The sequence below is a fragment of the Somniosus microcephalus genome, chromosome 1, assembly GCF_052327205.1.
Source record: "Somniosus microcephalus isolate GS21.2 chromosome 1, FLI_Smic_1.0, whole genome shotgun sequence".
Classification (NCBI taxonomy): domain Eukaryota; kingdom Metazoa; phylum Chordata; class Chondrichthyes; order Squaliformes; family Somniosidae; genus Somniosus; species Somniosus microcephalus.
In genome coordinates, this window is record NC_140987.1 from 122,584,599 (window position 1) to 122,605,048 (window position 20,450).

Below are 20,450 nucleotides of genomic sequence, written 5' to 3' on the forward strand. Positions count from 1 at the left end.
CAATCCCGTCAATTTCCCGAACACCATTTCCCTACAAATACTGATTTCATTCAATTTCTCCCTCTCATTAGACCCTATGTTCCCCAACATCTCTGGGAGGTTATTTGTGTCCTCCTTTGTGAAGACAGAACCAAAGTATGTATTTAATTGGTCTGCCATTTCTTTGCCCCATTAAAAATTCCCCTGATTCTGACTGCAAGGGACCTACGCTTGACTTCACTAATCTTTTTCTCTTCACATATCTATAGCAGCTTTTACAGTCAGTTTTTATGTTCCCTGAAAGCTTACTCTCATATTCTATTTTCCCCCTCTTAATTAATCCCTTTGTTCTCCTTTGCTAAATCCTAAACTGCTCCCAATCCTCAGGTTTGCTGCTTGTTCTGGCCAATTTATATGTCCTCTCCTTGGATCTTATGCTATCCCTAATTTCCCTTGTTAGCCACGGTTGAGTCACCTTTTTTGTTTTATTTTTATGCCAAACAGGGATGAAAAAATTCTGTAGTTCACCCATACATCATTAAATGTTTGCCATTGCCTATCCACCATCAACCCTTTGAGTAACGCTCCCCAATCCATCCTAGCCAACTCGCGCCTCATACCATCATAGTTTCCTTTATTTAAATTCAGGACCCTAGTGTCTGAGTCAACTACTTCACTCTCCATCTTAATGAAGAATTCTAGCATATTATGATCGCTCCTCCCCAAGGGGCCTCGCAAAACAAGATTGCTAATTAATCCTTTTTCATTACATAATACCCAGTCTAAGATGGCCTGATCTCTAGTTGGTTCCTCGACATATTGGTGCAGGAAACCATCCCGTATACACTCTAGGAATTCCTCCGCCACAGTATTATTACTAATTTGGTTATCCCAATCTATATGTAGATTAAAGTCACCCATGATAACAGCTGTGCCCTTATTGCATACGTCTCTAGTTTCCCATTTAATGCCATCCCCAACCTCAGCATTACTTTTTGGGGGTCTGTATACAACTCCCACTAACGTTTTCTGCCCCTTGGTGTTGCTCAGCTCTACCCATACAGATTCCACATCGTCAGAGCTAATATCCTTCCTTACTATTGTGTTAATCTCCTCTTTAACCAGCAATGCTACCCAACCGCCTTTTCCTTTTTGCCTGCCCTTCCTGAATATTGAATACCCCTGGATGTTGAATTCCCAGCCTTGGTCACCCTGGAGCCATGTCTCCGTAATCCCAATTATATCATATCCGTTTACATCTATTTGCGCAGCTAATTCATCCACCTTATTATGAATGCTCCTCGCATTAAGACACAAAGGCCTAGAAATTCAGTATAGCCACGTTTGGGGCGCTACAGCCGGGCGTTCGCTAAATTTAGTGCCCAGCGCAACTTAGCCGATATTCAGTTGCATCGCCCCGAGAGGTTGCTGCTGCGCTAAAGCAGGCGATGCATGACTATCATAAGGCACTAAGCCGGCAAACCGGGGCGCAACCTCCGAGGGCGGGCGCAGCGCAGGTGCGGCGAGTTGCTGACTGAAGGCAGACACGCTGGCGCCGGTCAGCTCTTAAAGGGGGAGGGTGGATTTGTTTGGCTGCCACGCCCTGCACACTGCAGCCCTGAATCAAGGCCTGAACATAGCTGCTTTAACAGTTCAACGCCCACGACTATGGAGAAGGCTAGGGAGCGCGCACAGCACTTCAGCGAGGGTGCCCTGAAGGTACTGGTTGGCTCAGTGGAGCGCAGGCGACTTGTCCTCTTCCCTGATAGTGGCAGGAGGCCGCTGTCCAGCGAGTATAGAAAAGCCTGGAGGGAGGTGGCAAACAGGGTGACCTCCAACAGCATGGTTGGCAGGACTCCTGTGCAATGCAGAAAAAAGTTCAACGACCTCACTCGGGTTGTCAGGGTGAGTACCCTTTCCAGTATCCTCCTCATCCCTGCATGTGCACCTCACTTTATGGCCTAAGGGACCTGAAAGCTCCAATGCCCAGCCCTCATCCAGCAGATATGGGACTCTCATGAAAATCACTTGCACATTCAGCACTTTAGACACTGTCAGGGCTATTCCACCATGGGAGGCAGTGCAGGCAAGATCAGGGCTTGACACTGTACTTAGAAGCCGTCCTTTCTCTTGCAGGGCAAGCTGGCCCACAACCACAGGCAGCAGCGACAGGCCGGGGGAGGCCGTCCTGACCTCAAACAGCTCAGCGACCTGGAGCAGCATGTGGAGTACATTATGGCAGGCCGGCTGATTGGCCCCGTCGCCAGTGGAGATGCCGACCCTGTTCTGGGCACCAACGGTAAGGCCATCACCTTTTTGACCTCTCTCTTTCCACTTGTGCCTCACATCAGCATCCTTTGCCACTATCGAACCAATGCAGTACATAGCAGCACTCATGCCTCCCTCGCTGCCGCCCTGTCCTCACTCTAAAGCAACTCTTGTGCCTCCCTGCTTTCAGATGGTGAATCGCCAGGTGAGGAGGCGGGCCCTCAAGCTGGCAATGTGTCTGATTCTGAAATCGAGGAGGAGGAAGAGGAAGCCGGCCCATCAGGGACACCCTCAGCCGAGGCAGCCCATGGCCATGATGGGGACACGTCTTCCCTGGAGGGGAGCAGGGGGGAAGGGTCTGAGGAGAGTGAAGCTCCGGGGCCCAGCGGGCTGCAGCAACGCGGGAGGGCTGGGGAAGCTCGGCGGCCTTCTCCCCGGAGGGAGAGTCTGGCCTCGAGTCCTGCTACGGTGAGCACAGAGGAGGTGCGGCTCCTTGCTGAAATGGGCGCCCAGGCTGAGCGCAGGCACACTGAGCTCATGGCTGCAGTGTTAAGGATGCCTGACTCCATAGAGTCACTGGCAAGGAGTGTACAGGAATTTGGGGCAGCACAGGCTAGGAGTCAGCAGGACTTCGCTGCATCACAGGCGGCTACCAGCCAAGTGCTCAGTCGTGCCGTGCATTCACTGGCTGGTGTGATGCAGACACAGACCAGGGCCACCCTCGCTGGATCGGCCAGGCATCGACGGGGCCCTCGCCGCACCGCAGCAGCCCAGCAGTCTGTGCTTCAGCAGATTGCTGCGCATGCTGCAGTGCTGGCCCGTGCAAGTGCCAGTGTATCAGCCGACCAGGGAATGCCTGTGCTCTGTCAGGTTGGCAGCATTCCTGCAGCCAACACTGTCACTCCTCCACTGCAGCTGCCACCACCCGTAGGACAGACTGCTGCCGCCCAAGCAGAGTTGGAGCAGTCAGCAGCCGGCCCCTCCAGGCCCAGAGCTGGTCCAGGCCGACCCCCAAGGGCATCTGCCGTCTCGCCATCTGACCCTCAGCAGCCTTCCCCCAGCCTTGCTGCAGCCACTGGGGTCCCATTGAGGAGCTGCTGCAGGGCGGGAAGGGGCCACTCGTGGAAGCGAGGCGGATCACCCTCGCAGGGGAGAAAGTAGAAGGTGTGGCCAAATGTTTTTTTTAGATATGAGGCCGAGAAGGTTTTTTTTTATAAATGAGGCCGAGACTGTTGTGTTTTTTGATATTTGAAGGCCGAGACTGTTGTGTTTGTTTTTTATAAAGGCCGAGGATCATGGTCATTTTTGTTTAACTGCTTTTTTCATTTTCTGAAGGTTGGGAGAGCCAGTTGTCTCTGACTGTTTTTTGGGGGGGTTTCTCTGAATTAGTTTGTCATGCGGGAAGGGCACAGAGTTTGCACAGTAAAAAAGTTTCTTTAATCGCATTGTCCATGTTTGCTTTTGGAACTATTTGTTGCCTTGACCGGCTGAGGGCTTGCGGAGCAGCTCCATTCATCTTCTTTCATTGGCACAAGCCATTCCAAGAGGGGGCCTAGAACCGAGTTGCAATAAGCCGCCGACGGACGGCCCTTGCACTTTGTGCCTCCCTCCCGTCTTGGTGCTCCTCCTCCTCCGGTGGTCCTCCAATGTCTGCTGGCAGTGGCCGAGTCCTGCGGATAGCCAGGTTGTGCAGCATGTAGCACACTACAACGAAATGGGAGACTCGCTCAGGCGAGTACTGTAGGGCTCCCCCGGAACGATCCAGACAGCGGAACCGTTGCTTGAGCACGCCGATTGTGTGCTCAATGATGTTCCTGGTTGCTCGATGGCTGTCATTGTATCGCTCTTCAGCAGGGGTGCTGGGCGCACGGAGCGGGGTCATCAGCCAGGTGCACAAAGGATAGCCTTTGTCCCCGAGAAGCCATCCTCGTGGGTGAGGCTGTGCTTCAAAAATGTCTGCCACAGAAGGCTGGCGCAGGATGAAGGCATCGTGGCTGCTGCCTGGAAAGCGGGCATTGACAGCTAGTATGAGCTGCCTGTGGTCATACACCAACTGCACATTGAGCGAATGGTAGCCCTTCCGGTTGCGGTCATCCTCGGCATTCTGTAGAGGTGCCTGCAAAGCCATATGCATGCAGTCAATTGCTCCCTGGACCATGGGGAAGCCCGCTCATCGTGCAATGGGATTTGCAGTCTCTTGCTGCTTGTCCAGGGTCATGGGGAAGGAGATGAACTGACGTCTCCTTCTGAAAAGGCCATTGGTCACCTGGCGGATGCAGCAATGTACCGCGAACTGGGAGATGTTGGCAATGTCCCCAGTAGTGGATTGGAAGGAGCCGGTGGCATAGAAGTTGAGAGCCACCGTCACCTTCACTGCCACCGACAGAGACATCCTGCTCCTCAGCTGTGGCTGCAGATCTCTGCGAAGCAGGTGGCAGATCTCAGTGACCACCTCCCTTCTGAATCGTAGCCTCCGAACACACTGCTCCTCAGACATGTTCAGATATGAGAACTGCTGGCGGTATACCCTGGGTGGGTAAGGCCTGTTGGCCCTACTCTGTCTGGCCATGACTGGCACTCTCTCACGGCGTCTCTGAGCCCTTTGAATGCAATGCAGTAAGCCAACGTTTCCACCCATGGCAGCCCCCATTATATGTGGCGACTCAAGGCTATGGCACTGAAAGTTAAATCCAAGTGCAAAGCTCTGGCCTGAAGCCAGAAGTACCTGTGCGAGCGCTGAGTCAAACCAGAAAGCTCTCTCCCTTTGTCTCTCTCCCAATATCCGTCTCTCACAAAGGAGTGGAACAAAATGGCTGCCACTTATACAGCAGGAGGAGTCCCCTTTAATTAGCACCCCCCGCGCCCCGCAGCAACTGGGAACCGTTCCCCTCTACCAGTCGCTGGGGGTGCCAGGCGCACAGAAGGGCGGCACCACTGAAGTTCCGGTTCGGGGCGCACCAAGGGTGTTGCACCATGAAATGACATCAGGATCTGCGCGCGCAGCTGAGCGGGCGATGCGGTTTTGCGCTGCCGCTAAATCTTGAGTGAAGTTCGCGAGAGGCGCAGATTGCGCTGCGCCCGGGCGCTAGCCGCTTAGCGCCCCACTTCTCCTCCTCCTAAGGCGCTAGCAGCTGGCGCTAACAACTGAATTTCTAGGCCAAAGCCTTCAGGCTTGTTTTTTTTAACACTCTTAGTCCTTTTAGAATTATTATTTACTGTAGCCCTGTTTGATTTACAACCTTGATTTCTCTGCCTTCCACTTTTGCTTTTCTCCTTCCTGTCTTTTGTTTCTATCCTTGCTTCCCTTTCCTCTGTCTCCCTGCACAGGTTCCCAACCCCCTGCCAGTTTAGTTTAAACCCTCCCCAACAGCACTAGCAAACACGCCCCCTAGGACATCGGTCCCGGTCCTGCCCAGGTGCAAACCGTTCAGTTTGTACTGGTCCCACCTCCCCCAGAACCGGTTCCAATGTCCCAGGAATTTGAATCCCTCCCCCTTGCACCATTCCTCTAGCCATCTGAAACATCCTTCTATTTCTACTCTGACTAGCATGTGGCACTAGAGATTCACTTGATTTGGTGCCAGATTCAAACTAAGGTCGGGAAAGCTGAAATTCATGCCACAGAGATCACTAGATCTTTGTGGGCAGCTTTCTTCAAGGTCAACGGCGAGCGCCACCGCAAATTCTGGGCCAATCTTAATTCAAAGGAAATGCACTGGGTAAATTATTTTAGAAAAAAGTGATTTTGAAAAAAATATTTTAAATTTTATTAATACTGCTGCGTTATACCGGCCATCGTGTATTGGGGACAAATCGCGTGCGCACAAACGCGCCTGTTATAAGTGGTGGGGACTGCACTATAATAATGGGCTGGAACTTGCTGGAAAAATGAAGGTGTGTTAATGACGCATGCCGTTATTAATGTGCAAATTGGCAAGCAAGGTCAGGGGATTAAGAGATACGCCATGAGTTGAGAATCTCCAGAACTTGCCGACTGATTTACACCACTCCGCTGTTTGCTTCGCAGAAACCACATCTCGGCCTTAGCCTCCACATTATTTTTAAGAACTTGCTAGGTTTGCATATTAATTTCCCAATAAACTCACTGCAGAAAGTTAAGTCTGGTTATTAGTACTCTTTTAACGACGTGATGAATTGTTAATGACTGCCAATCAACCTCTCTGGCCTAGAAAGTGCACAATTTAAACTGCTCATTGCTTCAGGTAGCGAATTGTTGTTGGAGCTTTTAAAAATGCCAAATTTAAAATTTTTGTCTTTGTCTCTTTTTTCTCTCTCTTAATCCAATCTTTCTTTCCCTCTATTTCTTTTCCTTGCCTCTTATTCACCCTGTTTCCTTCTCCGTTGTTCCTGTTTCTTTCTCAATCCTTAAATCTCATTGGTTAACGAGATACACTGTTGGTCCTGCTGTTCATTAAGGTCTCCGATGCCCTATTGCTCTCGCTGCGCTATTATCAGTTTACCCTTCCAACAAGTTAGTCAGAAAGATTTTGAGTTGAAGGGTACAGGAAAAAGTCTAACAGTGTACGCCATGAAATGACCTGCTCCAGCAAGTTCCGGCCCTTAATTCATGGCCTCTGATTCTTCCCTCCGCACACCCATTTTTAAAATCTACCTCTAGAACAATTATTATTAGAGGCTATGAGAGGCCACAATGTTTGTTTTGCATTAGTTGGCGAGACTTTTGACAGGCTATTTGACTACGGGAGAACATTAAAGTCGAGTCTGATATGAACTTCACTGGCATCCACTTATGGGCACGTCGAGCAGGCTTACTAGATAGTGTTCAGGAATGGGATTGGTGCTGCTGCCAATATTACCATCTCTAATGCTACCCTGGCTGAATTAGCTAACTCAGCAAAGACTGTCTGCCAAACCTGACACGTTCTTAGACTTTATGGCTCTGATACACACTGCCTTAACCACTTTTGGACCAGCCATTGCTGCATTTTCAATAATAGAAAATATGCCACCTCTGAGGTTTTGTGTTCTGAAACAAGCACCATCACAATTTTGAAAAGGTATGTATCAAAGTCAAATATTCAATACAATGACGAAATTTACATCAAGAAGTCAACAGATCAGAAATCCTTTACTGTGATGCAAACATGTGCTGCCGTTGAGATGAAAATGATCGGTGACCATTTCAGCTCTTTTTTGACTCCAACAATAGACTCCCCGTTAATTAGCAAGGTCAACCTATGAAAATCATTCTAGAAACGGGTATTTTGTTCACTTTGATTATGTTGAACAACTTCCACAAAGAATGCATCTCACCTCTTTCTTTGTGAAAGCAATTAGGGCAGTCAATAATAACCGAGTAAACTTTATCCTGCCGAAAACTGCTGTACATTGTTGATGCTGAAACATTAAAAACAATCACATTAGAATATCAAGCACAAGGACGAATATTTCAATCACTATGTCAACAGAAGCCAAGAGTTGTTTTTTTTTTTTTTTTAAGTTCATTCTTCCTCTTTCTTCACTTAAAAGAATGCAACCAAATTATATTCCCAAATGGGTTTCCAAGTAGAAATCATTCCTTCAGTTACCTCTAATAAAAATGATGCCACAAAATTTGCATAACAGATTAGGGCCGCTCTTGCAGAAGTAGTTTGTACTGATTTTCTCTCGTCCTTCCTTTGTCTTTAAATTTTACCTGATTTTTTTTTTTTTTTTTTTTTAAATAGTTGCAAATGAATACTTCAATATCCAACAAAACCCAATTTACTTTTGAGGGTGTGTATTGTCCTTTGCCTATGCTCTCTTTTCCTTGTTTTTTTTCCTCATCTCACATACTGGCCTCGGTAAATTATACTTCCTGCGGTAGAATAGGAATACACTGGGGTGCTGTCTACGACACCGAGTCAAGAGATGGACAAGAGTGAGGCAGTGCAGCCACCACCTCTGATTTTCCCTTCTTTCTTGGAAGAGACATATCTCGCCTCCTCTTGGGTCCTCCCCACCACCCTGCCCGAGAAGAACTTTACAGAGTGAGCTTGGAACTATCGTCCAATCACTCCAGAACCCTGATCAAATAGTATTTTTAAAGTGGTATTAACAAAATGTTTCAGTACTTTCGGAAGTCAATAATGTGTATAATCCAGTGGAAGCAGTATATGAGGATCTGTTCTATTTATATCAAAAAGTGATTTATAAAAGGCAGAAAACATGGGCCTAGAAATTCACTATAGCCACTTTTGGGGCGGTAAAGTCGGGCGGCCACTAAAGTTTGCGCCCGGCGCAAAGTCGAGCCACCTTCGCCGATATTCAGTTGCATCGCCCTAAGAGGTTGCTGCTGCGCTAAAACAGGTGATGCACGACTATCATTAGGCGCTAAGCCGGCAGCCCGGGGCGCTAACACCGGAAGTTGGGCGCAGGGCAGGTGCGGCGAGCTGCTGATTGCCGGCAGACACTCTGGCTCCGGTGAGCTCTTAAAGGGGGAGGGTGGATTTGTTTTTTTTGAAAGGCCGAGACTAGTGTATTTGTGTTTTGGGGAGGGCTTCTCTCCATCAGTTTTCCTCCTCCTCCTCCTCCTCCTCCTCCTCCCAAAGAAGGAGTGTTGCAAAACGGCTGCCTTTTCTACTGCAGGAGTGCCCTTTAATTTGCGCTCCCCGCGGCCCGCCTCGGCTGTGTACCGTTCCACTTCAGTCGTTCGGGCCGCCAGGCACACAATGGGGCGGCACGAGTGAAGTTCCGGTTCCAGGCGCACAAAGGGCGTTGCATGACGAAATGACGTCATGATCTGCGCGCGCAGATGAGCGCGCGCAATGACTTTGCGCCGGCGCTAAATGTCTACTGAAGTTGGGGCGAGGCGCAGATCACGCTGCGCCCGGGCGCTAAGCGCCTAGCGCTCGAGATCTACTCCTCCTAAGGCGCTAACGGCTGGCGCAGCCAACTGAATTTCTAGGCCATGGTATTTTATGACTCCTTTTTACATTTCTGAGACCCCAATCAATATATTTCAGTTAGTCTGGATCCAGAGTACTGCCTGTGGTACAGGAAAATTTCCATGCTGAATTCAACTTAAAGACCAACATATTCTTACTTCAAGTTCAACCTCTGGATTACGCTCTTCTCCTTGTCGACTCCTAGTGCTCTGTGGAAAAAAAACAGAAACAATATTCCTGGAGTGTAAAACAGGAGAAAAAAACAATTTTTTGTTTGAATCCCAAACAAAAGTGTCCCACATTAATTGGAATTCACAGAGATTCAAAGTTGGTTCCCCAGAATACATGTACAAATGAACAATCAGGATTAAAATACTTAAATATATTGCTCTGTGACAATATACCAGATACATAGAAACAAGCTGTAATTATATATAAATGCTGAATTATAATGGAAATGTCTTAACACAATATATTAGCATAGTACCTTCACTCTTCTTTGCAAATCATCTTCTACATCTTTTAACATGCCTGGAGATAGAGTTTAATAAAAGTTGAAAAAGATTGATAGATTATACAGTACTTTAATAGATCAAAAAGCCCCAGTCATATAAATCATGCCACAGAAACAATAATTCCATAGACCGACGCTTGTCTTAAAAGCAACTTTATTTAAGACATTTAAACAAATTAAATATATATAGATTCAATGTTTAGTATTGCAATTAAATTAATTGCACTGGTTATCATGTAAAGTGTTTGCATTCCTAAGTGTGGATAAAATCATTTCTAATAACTTTAAAACAATTGGATCACATGTAGCAATATACATATTTGGACTTACATACTGGAAATTTGATGCTTTCAAATATGGCAAGATCAAACCAACTCATTAATATATCCAATATATATTGTAGCATGCGGTTGTACTTACGGAACAGATTTTGCTACCAACCTTGTGGCTACAATTTCACCAAACCATTGGTACACAGATTGCAAATAGTTAAACAGTAAATGGCTAGAACAGTTACAGGTTTAAACATGGTGGTGGACCATTAAACAACTAACGGGAGGAGGAGTCTCCATGAATATCCCCATCCTCAATGATGATGGAGCCCAGCACGCAAGTGCAAAAGACAAGGCTGAAGCGTTTGCAACCATCTTCGGCCAGAAGTGCCGAGTGGATGATCCATATCGACCTCCTCCTGAGGTCCCCATCATCACAGAAGACAGTCTTCAGTGAATTCAACTCACGCCACGTGATATCAAGAAACGGCTGAGCGCACTGGATACAGCAAAGGCTATGGGCCCTGACAACATCCCAGCTATCGTGCTGAAGACTTGTGCTGCAGAACTAGCCACGCCTCTAGCCAAGCTGTTCCAGTACAGCTACAGCACTGGCATCTATCCGACAACATGGGCAACTGCTCAGGCATGTCCTCTCCACAAAAAGCAGGACAAAACCAATCCGGCCAATTACCGCCCCATCAGTCTACTATCAATTATCAGCAAAGTGATGGAAGGTGTCATCGACAGTGCTATCAAGTGGCATTTACTCACCAATAACCTGCTCACTGATGCCCAGCTTGGGTTCCACCAAGTCCACTCTGCTCCCGACCTCATTACCGCCTTGGTCCAAACATGGACAAAGGAGCTGAATTCCAGAGGTGAGGTGAGAGTGACTGCCCTTCACATCGAGGCAGCATTTGACCGAGTGTGACATCAAGGAGTCCCAGTAAAACTGAAGTCAATGGGAATCGGGGGGGAAAACTCTCCACTGGCTGGAGTCATACCTAGCACAAAGGAAGATGGTTGCAGTGATTGAAGGTCAAACATCACAGCCCCAGGATATCGCTGCATGAGTTCCTCAGGGCAGTGTCCTAGGCCCAACCATCTTCAGCTGCTTCATCAATCACTTTCCCTCCAACACAAGTTCAGAAATGGGGATGTTCGCTGATGACTGCACAGTGTTCAGTGTCATTCACAACACCTCAGATAATGAAGCAGTCCATGCCCACATGCAACAAGACCTGGACGACGTTCAGGCTTGGGCTAAGTGGCAGGTAGCATTCGCGCCATGGAAGCGCCAGGCAATGACTATCTCCAACAAGCGAGAGTCTAACCACCACCCCATGACATTCAATGGCATTACCATCGCCGAATCCCCCACCATCAACATCCTGGGGGTCACCATTGACCAGAAACTTAACTGGACCAGCCACATAAATACTGTAACAACAAGAGCAGGTCAGAGGCTAGGTATTCTGCAACGAGTGTCTCACCTTCTGACTCCCCAAAGTCTTTCTACCATCTACAAGGCACAAGTAAGGAGTGTGATGGAATACTCTCCACTTGCCTGGATGAGTGCAGCTCCAACAACACTCAAGAAGCTCGACACCAAGCAGGACAAAGCAGCCTGCTTGATTGGCACTCCATCTACCACCTTAAACATTCACTCCCTCCACCACCGGCGTACCGTGCCTGCAGTGTGTACCATCTACAAGTTGCACTGCAGCAACTCGCCAAGGCTTCTTCGGCAGCACCTCCCATACCCGCAACCTCTACCACGTAGAAGGACAAGGGCAGCAGGCGCATGGGAACACCACCACCTCCAAGTTCCCCTCCAAGTTACACAGCATCCTGACTTAGAAGTATATCGCCGATCCTTCATCGTCGCTGGGTCAAAATCCTGGAACTCCGTACTTAACAGCACTGTGGGAGTACCATCACCACACGGACTGCAGCGGTTCAAGAAGGTGGCTCACCACCACCTTCTCAAGGGCAATTAGGGATGGGCAATAAATGCTGGCTTTGCCAGCGACGACCACATTCCATAAGCGAATAAAAAACATTTTTAGACGTTAAACAAAAATGAACTTTTCTGATATCAATAGTAATACTGAAAACTAAATCCTAACATTACAGCTCAAAAACTCCATGATGGTTCAGTAGTTAAATGCACCATGTGTTGTGGCACTGAACAATATGGACCAGGAAAGTTCCAACATCTGTCCTTGGGATAGTGGGGAGTTAGCTGATCTCAGCTAGGGCAGCAGTGGGGATGCTAAAGTTGGGTTCAATGTCCCTGGGCAGGGGATGGAAAAGAAAAAACACTTGGCGGTCCTAGTCAAATCACTAACAAGTGACTCTAGATGGAAGGCGTGCTTGGGTAGATGTCAATCAAGGATAGCAATCGGACAGTGCCACGTGGTGGAGTACCATTGCAACAATTAATTTCTGGGATGACACAAAAAGAATGGCTAATGGAAGACTCGCAGCACCCATGGAACTGTACTTCAGATAAGTTACCGCTTTCAGAAGGGAAAGGAAGAAAATTGGAAAAGAAAATACAACCTGCAGTAGGTCACATATGCCTCAAATCAGTTCTGCAACCATTGTCTCAATACTACAATGATGGTTGAACATTGTTCACACTCTCCTCCTCCCGCCAATAATACAAAACCTTTTCAAATAAACCTTGAAATGTTTATAGATTTCCAGTAGATCAGAGTTCAATTATGGCACAATCTAGTTGAAACATTAACTGGAACTTCAGATGGAACAGTGTCACAACATAACATTCCATGACACAGTAAGTTTAAAAATGTAAATAAAGGCTCTTTACATTGTAATATCTAAGTCCTAGGAGTGAATGCAAAGCAGTTATTAGACTAATAATATCTTGACTGAACAGACACATTGGACGGAATTTTCTATACCTGGGTTGGGTGCGGGCGGTCACCGTGGTGGGTCATGACCCTGTTCCAGATTCCATGCCGCTCCTCAGAGCGGCTTTCCGTTAATGGGTCCTATTAAGGCCGACCTGCGCGTTACTCGGCCCAATTAAATGATGCAGGTCATCTGATGACGTCAGTGATGATGCATTTTCAGCCAGGATTTTTAAAGAAGCCATGGCCACATTGCATTTGAAGGTTCATCTAAGAGTGTGCAGGCAGCACACTGCACGATTGGATTGCTGGAAAGAGTGTCAAATATGACTCCACTGAGACAGAGGGCTGCACCCAGGTTCTCCGATGACTCCATCCACATTCTTGTGGAGGGAATCAGAGCATGCAGGGAGGTCCTCTTCCCTTCTAATGGGCGGAAGAGACCTCCCCAGGAGACCAAGAGAGCCTGGCTCCAAATAGCAGAGGAGGTACCTAACAAGCGCTGGAGGTCATCAGAGGTGCAGAGGAGCTGGAAGTGGGGGCGTAGAACAGCAAGCTGGTGACAGAATTGATTTCCAACCCTCTGATTTAGCATTCATGAGTGACTAATATGGGAGATGATGTTCATAGAGATTGAGTGCTAAGCATCTGCGCAATGGGGTGTCTGCAACATACATTTCACTTGTCTAACTCATACCTTTACTCCCCCACAGGACCATCGAGAGCCCCGCTCACCACTGTCCAGGAGGAAGAGCAGGAGCACTCCTCAGAGGAACCACCAGCCTCTGAGGGAGCAACGTCACCAGCACTCAGCACACCCAGCACCAGCGCAGAGACGCACACCTCGGTGGGTTTTTGTGAGATAGAGTAGTATTGTCACCTGGTGTATCACAGCTCACAAGTGAGCAGGAGCAGATGTTGGAGATGGGTACAGCAGTGGCGAGTCCTCATCGGAGGATGCAGGGTGCTCCTAGCTCTGCTCAGCTGCTCCTAGCTCTGCTCAGCTGCATGTAAACGCTGAGCCTCTGGGGCCATCCAGAAAGAGAGCAGTGCTCGAGCTTCAGGAACAAGTGCAGGAGGCTCTGAGTAGGTTTGCTTCCACGGTAACTGCGAGTGTGCAGAGAATGAAGGAGTTCATCTTAAACATTAGCAATGCTGTAGTGAATGCTATGGGCAATCTAGGTGCTGCCATGGAAAGGATGGCAACCTCCATGGAGGACCTAACTCGCCAGACACAAGCCAACATGGTGGCTCTTCTAGACAGATGGGCAGCTATGGAGGATAGAAGGCCATCTATTGTGATCGTGGTTATCACATCCTATTACAGGTAGACTACCCTTTATCCGAACTTCCGAAAACCGAAACCCTCTAAAAACCGAAGGTTTTTTCGTTCAGCGTAAGTCCAGCATAAGTCGTGCGCACGACCCCCCCGCCGACCCCGACCCCCCCGTAAGTCGGCGGGGGTCCGCGCCGGCGGGGGTCGGGGCCGGCGGGGGTCCGCGGGGGGGTCGGCGGGGGGTCGTGCACACGACCCCCCGCGGACCCCCGCCGACCCACCTTCCGAAATCCGAAATTCTCCGAAAACCGAAACACGGCTGGTCCCGAGGTTTTCGGATAAAGGATGTGATAACAGGACACTTAGAAAATATCAACGGGATTAGACAAAGTCAACATGGATTTATGAAAGGGAAATCGTGTTTGACAAACCAACTGGAGTTTTTTGAAGATGTAACTGGTAGAATAGATAAGGGAGAACCAATGGATGCGGTGTATTTGGATTTTCAGAAGGCCTTTGATAAAGTCCCACATAAGAGGTTAGTGTGTAAAATTAAAACACATGGGACTGGGGGTAATATACTGGCATAGATTGAAAATTGGTTACCAGACAGGAAACAGAGAGTAGGAATAAATGAGTCTTTTTCAGGGTGGCAGGCGGTGACTAGTGGGGTACCGCAGGGATCAGTGCTTGGGCCCCAGCAATTCACAATATACATCAATGATTTGGATGAGGGAACCAAATGTGATATTTCCAAGTTTGCTGCCGAACACAAAACTAGGTGGGATTGTGAGTTGTGAGGAAGATGCAAAGAGGCTTTAAGGCGATTTAGGCAAGTTGAGTGAGTGGGCAAATACATAGCAGATGCAGTGTAACGTGGATAAATGTGAAGTTATCCACTTCGGTAGGAAAAACAGAAAGGCAGAGTATTATTTAAATGGCGATAGATTGGGAAATGTTGTTGTTGTACAGAGGGACCTGGGTGTCCTTGTACACCAGTCACTGAAAGCAAACATGCAGGTGCAGCAAGCAGTTAGGAAGGCAAATGGTATGTTGGCCTTCATTGCAAGAGGATTTGAGTACAGGAGCAAGGATGTCTCACTGCAGTTATACAGGGCCTTGGTGAGACCACACCTGGAGTACTGTGCAGTTTTCGTCTCCTTACCTAAGAAAGGATGTAAGAGGGAGTGCAGCGAAGGTTCACCAGACTGATTCCTGGGATGGCAGGACTGTCGTATGAGGAGAGTTTGGGTCGACTAGACTTGTATTCACTAGAGTTTAGAAGAATGAGAGGGGATCTCATTGAAACGTATAAAATTCTGACAGGGCTAGACAGACTGGATGCAGGGAGGATGTTTCCCCTAGCTGGGGGGTCCAGAACGAGGGGTCACAGTCTCAGGATAGGGAGTAGGACATTTAGGACGTGAGATGAGGAGAAATTTCTTCACTCAGAGGGTGGTGAACCTGTGGAATTCTCTACCACAGAAGGCTGTGGAGGCCAAGTCACTGAATATATTTAAGAAGGAGATAGATAGATTTCTAGACACAAAAGGCATCAAGGTGTATGGGGAGAGAGCGGGAATATGGTATTGAGATAGAGGATCAGCCATGATTATACTGAATGGCGGAGCAAGCTCGAAGGGCCGAATGGCCTACTCCTGCTCCTATTTTTCTATGTTCTATGTTTCTATGAACCAGAGGTACGTGGACGTCCCGGTTATGAGGACTGTCAGTATAGAGACGGGTCCACATAGCCCCAGCGATGTGCAGCAAGGTGCTCTCCAGCAACTTGCTAGCAGTGAAGTGCGGGTGACCCGTGAGAGGGACGGTGGTGTTTGAGCACAAGGAAGTGGGGGCTCTTCTCCAAGCGCTCACACTCCCTTGCCACTGCCGAGCCCTTGGTCAGGGCCCCATCTGCCCGAGTCTGCCCCTGCACAGCCGCAGGAGGAGCAGACTTTGGCGGGGCCCTCCAAGGCTCCCAAAACCAGAGGACGGCCGCCAAAGGAGTCTAAGCAGGAGCAGCAGGCTGCCTCCACAGATGCCACAATGTAGAAGCACGCGTAAGAGGAAGATGTCACAATAATCACAAGGGTTCTCACTTGGGTGTTATAATATATTATTTGTAAAGTTTCTGTTCTTTGCCAATATTGTAATAAATTGATGTAGAACGAAGGTTTGGCATTGTTGCCATCTGTGTGCTGACAATTTGAGGTGGCACAGTTTAGGGTAAGTGTGCTTTTAAAATCCAGCAATGCAGGTTACAGTGGATCTAAATTGCACAACCCATACTTGCAGCCTAAATACAGAATATGCCCCCTAAATTATTCAATCAGCAACCTCACAGATTTCTAAATGACAAGATTTGAGCGTGCAGCTTTTACACTGCAGTTGCAGCTGTGAAATCTCCAGCTCGCTGGTGTTCACGCCACACTTACCTGGCGTGTTGTCGGAATGTCGTAAAACCCGACCCAGGAGCTGGAAACCCTGTGAAAATAGCTCTAAACTACCACTTAATAGGCAGTTAAGTGCCTTTAATCCCTTTCCCGCCGCTTGGTGTTGGGTCCGTTTGCAAATTGCAGACCCGATACTCGGGAAAATTGCATGGAGAAGGGATCACGGTGGGTTTGGAACCCGCCGTCAATTATTGCAAATTTAACCTCTGACCCGCCTCCAAACCCGCCCTCTGAGTGCTGGCAAAATTCCGGCCCTGGTGACCGAATTAGATATCATACAGCTAAATGGCATACATCAGTCGCTCATATGGGGACTGATGTCAGCAGCCACTGAATGATCATCATGTGGATAATGGTGTCTGTACCCATTCTTCATATGAAATATCTAACTCATCTCTTTACTCTCCCACAGGTCCATCAAGAGCCCCCCTCCCTCCCCCACAGACCAGGAGGAAGAGGAATATGACTCCTCAGAGGAGCCTCCAGCCTCTGAGGGTGCACCGCCAGCAGACATAAGCGCACCCAGCACCAGCGCAGATACGCACACCTTGGTGGGTCCCAAGATAGAGTAGTGTTGTCACCTGGTATCTCACAACTCACAAGTTAGCAACAGCAGATGGTGGAGACAGGGACAGCAGTGGAGACTCCTCGCCGGAGGGAGCAGGACGCTCACAGCTTTGCTCAGCTGCATGCAGACGCTGAGCCTCGAGGGCCATCCAGAAAGAGGGCATTCCTGGAGGTGCAGCAAGAAGTGCAGGAGGCTTTGACAGGTTTTGCAAGCGTGATGTCTGCAAATGTTCAGAGAATGGGGGAAGTCCATCTCCAACATGAGCACCACCGTGTCGCAGGTGATGGCAATTGTAGGTTCTTTCATAGATAGGATGGCCACCTGCATGGAGCAGCTAATGCGCCACTCACAGGAGCACATGGTCTCTATGGAGAATAGATGGCTATCTATGGAGAATAGATGGCAGATGCTCATAGACCTCCTGTCTAGGAGAGATGTCAATGTAGACGTGGGTCCTCATGGCCCCATTGCTGTGCAGCAAGGTGCTCTTCAGCTCCTTGCTAGCAGGAAAGTGTGGGTGGCCCATGAGAGGGATGATGGTGAGAGGGGACATGGAAGTGGGGGCTCCTCTCAAAGCACTCACACTTCTCCCCCCTTGCTACCCCCTCAGTCAGAGCCCCAGATGCCTCCTCGGGTCGCAATGGCAGAGTCTGCCTCTGCACAGTCGCAGGAGGAACAGGCTTTGGCGGGGCCACCACAGGCTCCAAAACCCAGAGGACGTCCGCCAAAAGCGTCTAAGCAGTCGCAGCAGGCTGCCTCTACCTCTGCTGAAGCCACAGGGGTAGCACCTCGTAGAAGCATGTGTAAGCAAAAGATGAAACACAAGTAGATTCACAAGGGTAGCGACTTGGGTCTTTTGTTAAATGATTCGGTAAAGTTTCCGTTACTGTAATGTTACACATAAAAATCTTTATTTTCACCACTTTCTGGTCGTGGACAAATTTATGTGCACCTTTGGAAGTGGCTTAGTGAGTTGGAGTGAATGGTGAGACATAAAGTTACCTCCAGCAATGGTGGTCAGTGATAGGAATGGCTTGGCCATTGTAGGGATGCTTTATGGTGTTGCTCTGGGCTGATGCCAACCTGGCGCAGCATGCGACAGCCATATGGGTGTAATGAGTAAAGTTAAATAAATCTGGCCGTGATGAGCCCACTCCTGGCCTCCCGGGCAGCAATGTGTTCGACTGTTGGTGGGATCTGGGCCGCAGCTTCCTCCTGCTCCTCCTCCTGCTCTGAAGAGGCTGTGAGCTCAGTGCCTTGCTCCTCATGCAGGGTGAAGCAGACCACAACGTTTCTGGAGACCCTGGCTGGTGCGTACTGAAGGGCTCCTCCAGATCTGTCAAGGCATCTGAAGCACCTAATGTCTGCTTTGTGGCACATCTGGTGGAAATGTGGCTTTCATTATATCTCTCCTGAGCCTCAGTACTTGGCCTTCTCAAGGGTGTCATGAGCCACATCTTCAGTGGATAGCCCTTGTCTCCAAGCAGCCAGCCGGAAAGTTCGTTTGGGGAAGCGAAGAGCTGAGGGAGGGTGGACTGGCGGAGGACAAGTCATGACAGCTGCCAGGGAATTCGGCGCACGCGTGCATGATGATCTTCCTATGGTTGCAGACGAGCTGTACACTGAGGGAGTGGAAACCCTTGCGGTTGACAAAGACCCCTGGGTGATGATGGGGTGCCCTGATTAGCCACATGTGTATAGTTGATGACACCTTGCACCCGTGGGAAGCCAACCAGAGTGGCAAAGCCAAGCGCACACTCAGTAACACTGGCTTCATCAGTGGCAAAGTTAATATAATTGATGACTTGTCAAAGGCGGCACGGTGACCTGTGTGATGCATCTGTGGACGGCCGTCTGCGAGATGCCACAAAAAGTTGAGGGCGAAAAAGTTGAGGGCGCTGGTGACTTTGACAGCCACTGGTAAGGTGTCCACCCGCTCCTCTGGGGTGCAGGTCTTGCTCCAGCAATGTGAAAATGTCTGCGACAACCTGGCACGATAGCCTGAGCCTCCTTTGGCAAAAAGTGCCAAAGGTCATGTCATGTTGAGGAAGCTCATCCTCGGCCTGTATTGGGGGCATCGCCTCCAGCGCGGTGCAGCCCCGTGCTGATGTCCTTTGTCCTGTGCAGCATCAGGTGGTTGAGGAGAAGGTTGGTGGTGTTGTTGTTGGTGCTGCTGGTGTGCCTGGTGTTGGGGCTCATCGTGGTCCGATTCTGAGGACCAGGGTGAAACAGTATAGATGGCACCCATGCTGATGGAATAGATGGCAGGTTAAGTAGAGATGAGAGAAGCAATCTGTCAATAAAGTGATAGGTACTAACAATGAAGTGAGACTGAATGGCAACTTTGTTGGAAACACTTGCAGCCTGTAGAAAGCTGAATCTGTGCTGCCATTGCAGTCAGCAACAGCTTCTGCCTGAGGAAAGTGATCAGCTGTGACGTGGGAATTTTTATTGTACTTTCCATGCTGTGCACTAATCAGCTGGATCAATAGCCACTCAACTTCTGCCTCAGGTTGACAGACGTGGTTCCCGAGCTGCGTGATTCCCGTGAGCATCCAATGAAATTTGAAAGGTAGGGTTAAAAAAACTCTTAAGGTAACTAATAATGATTTAAATTAGCTAGCCAGCAAAAGCACTTGAGGGAAAGGCGCGTGGGGGCGGGTTCCCAACCCGCTGCAAGATTTTTCAAATTTCCTACCCGACCCACCTCCAATTGTGCCCGCACGGACCCCAGAAAATTCCAGCCATTAAGTTTGAAAAACACTTGAAACCAGTATAAATTATGCTAACTGTTATAAAAAAAAATTATGCTTACCTGTAACTCTCAGATCTGTAACATTATTGGCCATTTTGAAACCATAAGTCATTGACTGGAAATCCTCCTGAAAATACAAATAAAAGTAGAGACACCATCAAATGATTGATGGGTCTTCTAGCAACATACATTACCCAACTTTTCACCTTCCTCTTTAGATGACTCTGTCTCCACTATATTCCTCTCTCCAGACTTCTAATAGGGGATCATTCACTTCTCAGTTAACTCATTAATAGTAGAATAAGCCAACAACAAAAGAATAACACAGTGTTAGTAATTAACAGTGGGATTTATTTGCAGGCAAAATACAAGCAGAAATTTGCTACTAAACTTTTCAGGCCTCAATTCTACTGCAACAGCAGCACTGATGAATTAAGATTTCAACAGAACTCAGACTTTTTTTTAAAAAGAGGCAGTGGGACAATTGCGCAGAGCATTGGGATGGCAGAAATATTGTAGAATAAAAAAGACAAAAGGATAAAGATAAAGAAGTGATATACAGAAAAAAAACAATT

At 48.4% G+C, this 20,450-nt stretch overlaps 1 protein-coding gene across 2 annotated transcripts in view; it reads right to left on the reverse strand.

Annotated features, from left to right (window-relative positions):
• The window catches only part of naa35 (N-alpha-acetyltransferase 35, NatC auxiliary subunit), a 124,845-nt gene that overhangs the window by 74,836 nt on the left and 29,559 nt on the right, over window positions 1-20,450 (reverse strand). For both annotated transcript variants that reach the window (XM_085985206.1, XM_085985204.1), the window contains exons 7-10: window positions 19,936-20,002; window positions 9,643-9,686; window positions 9,314-9,364; window positions 7,543-7,626 (exon numbers count right to left, since the gene is read on the reverse strand). In XM_085985206.1, the coding sequence (XP_085841332.1) occupies window positions 7,543-7,626; window positions 9,314-9,364; window positions 9,643-9,686; window positions 19,936-20,002 (246 nt within the window). The remainder of the gene's footprint in view (window positions 1-7,542; window positions 7,627-9,313; window positions 9,365-9,642; window positions 9,687-19,935; window positions 20,003-20,450) is intronic.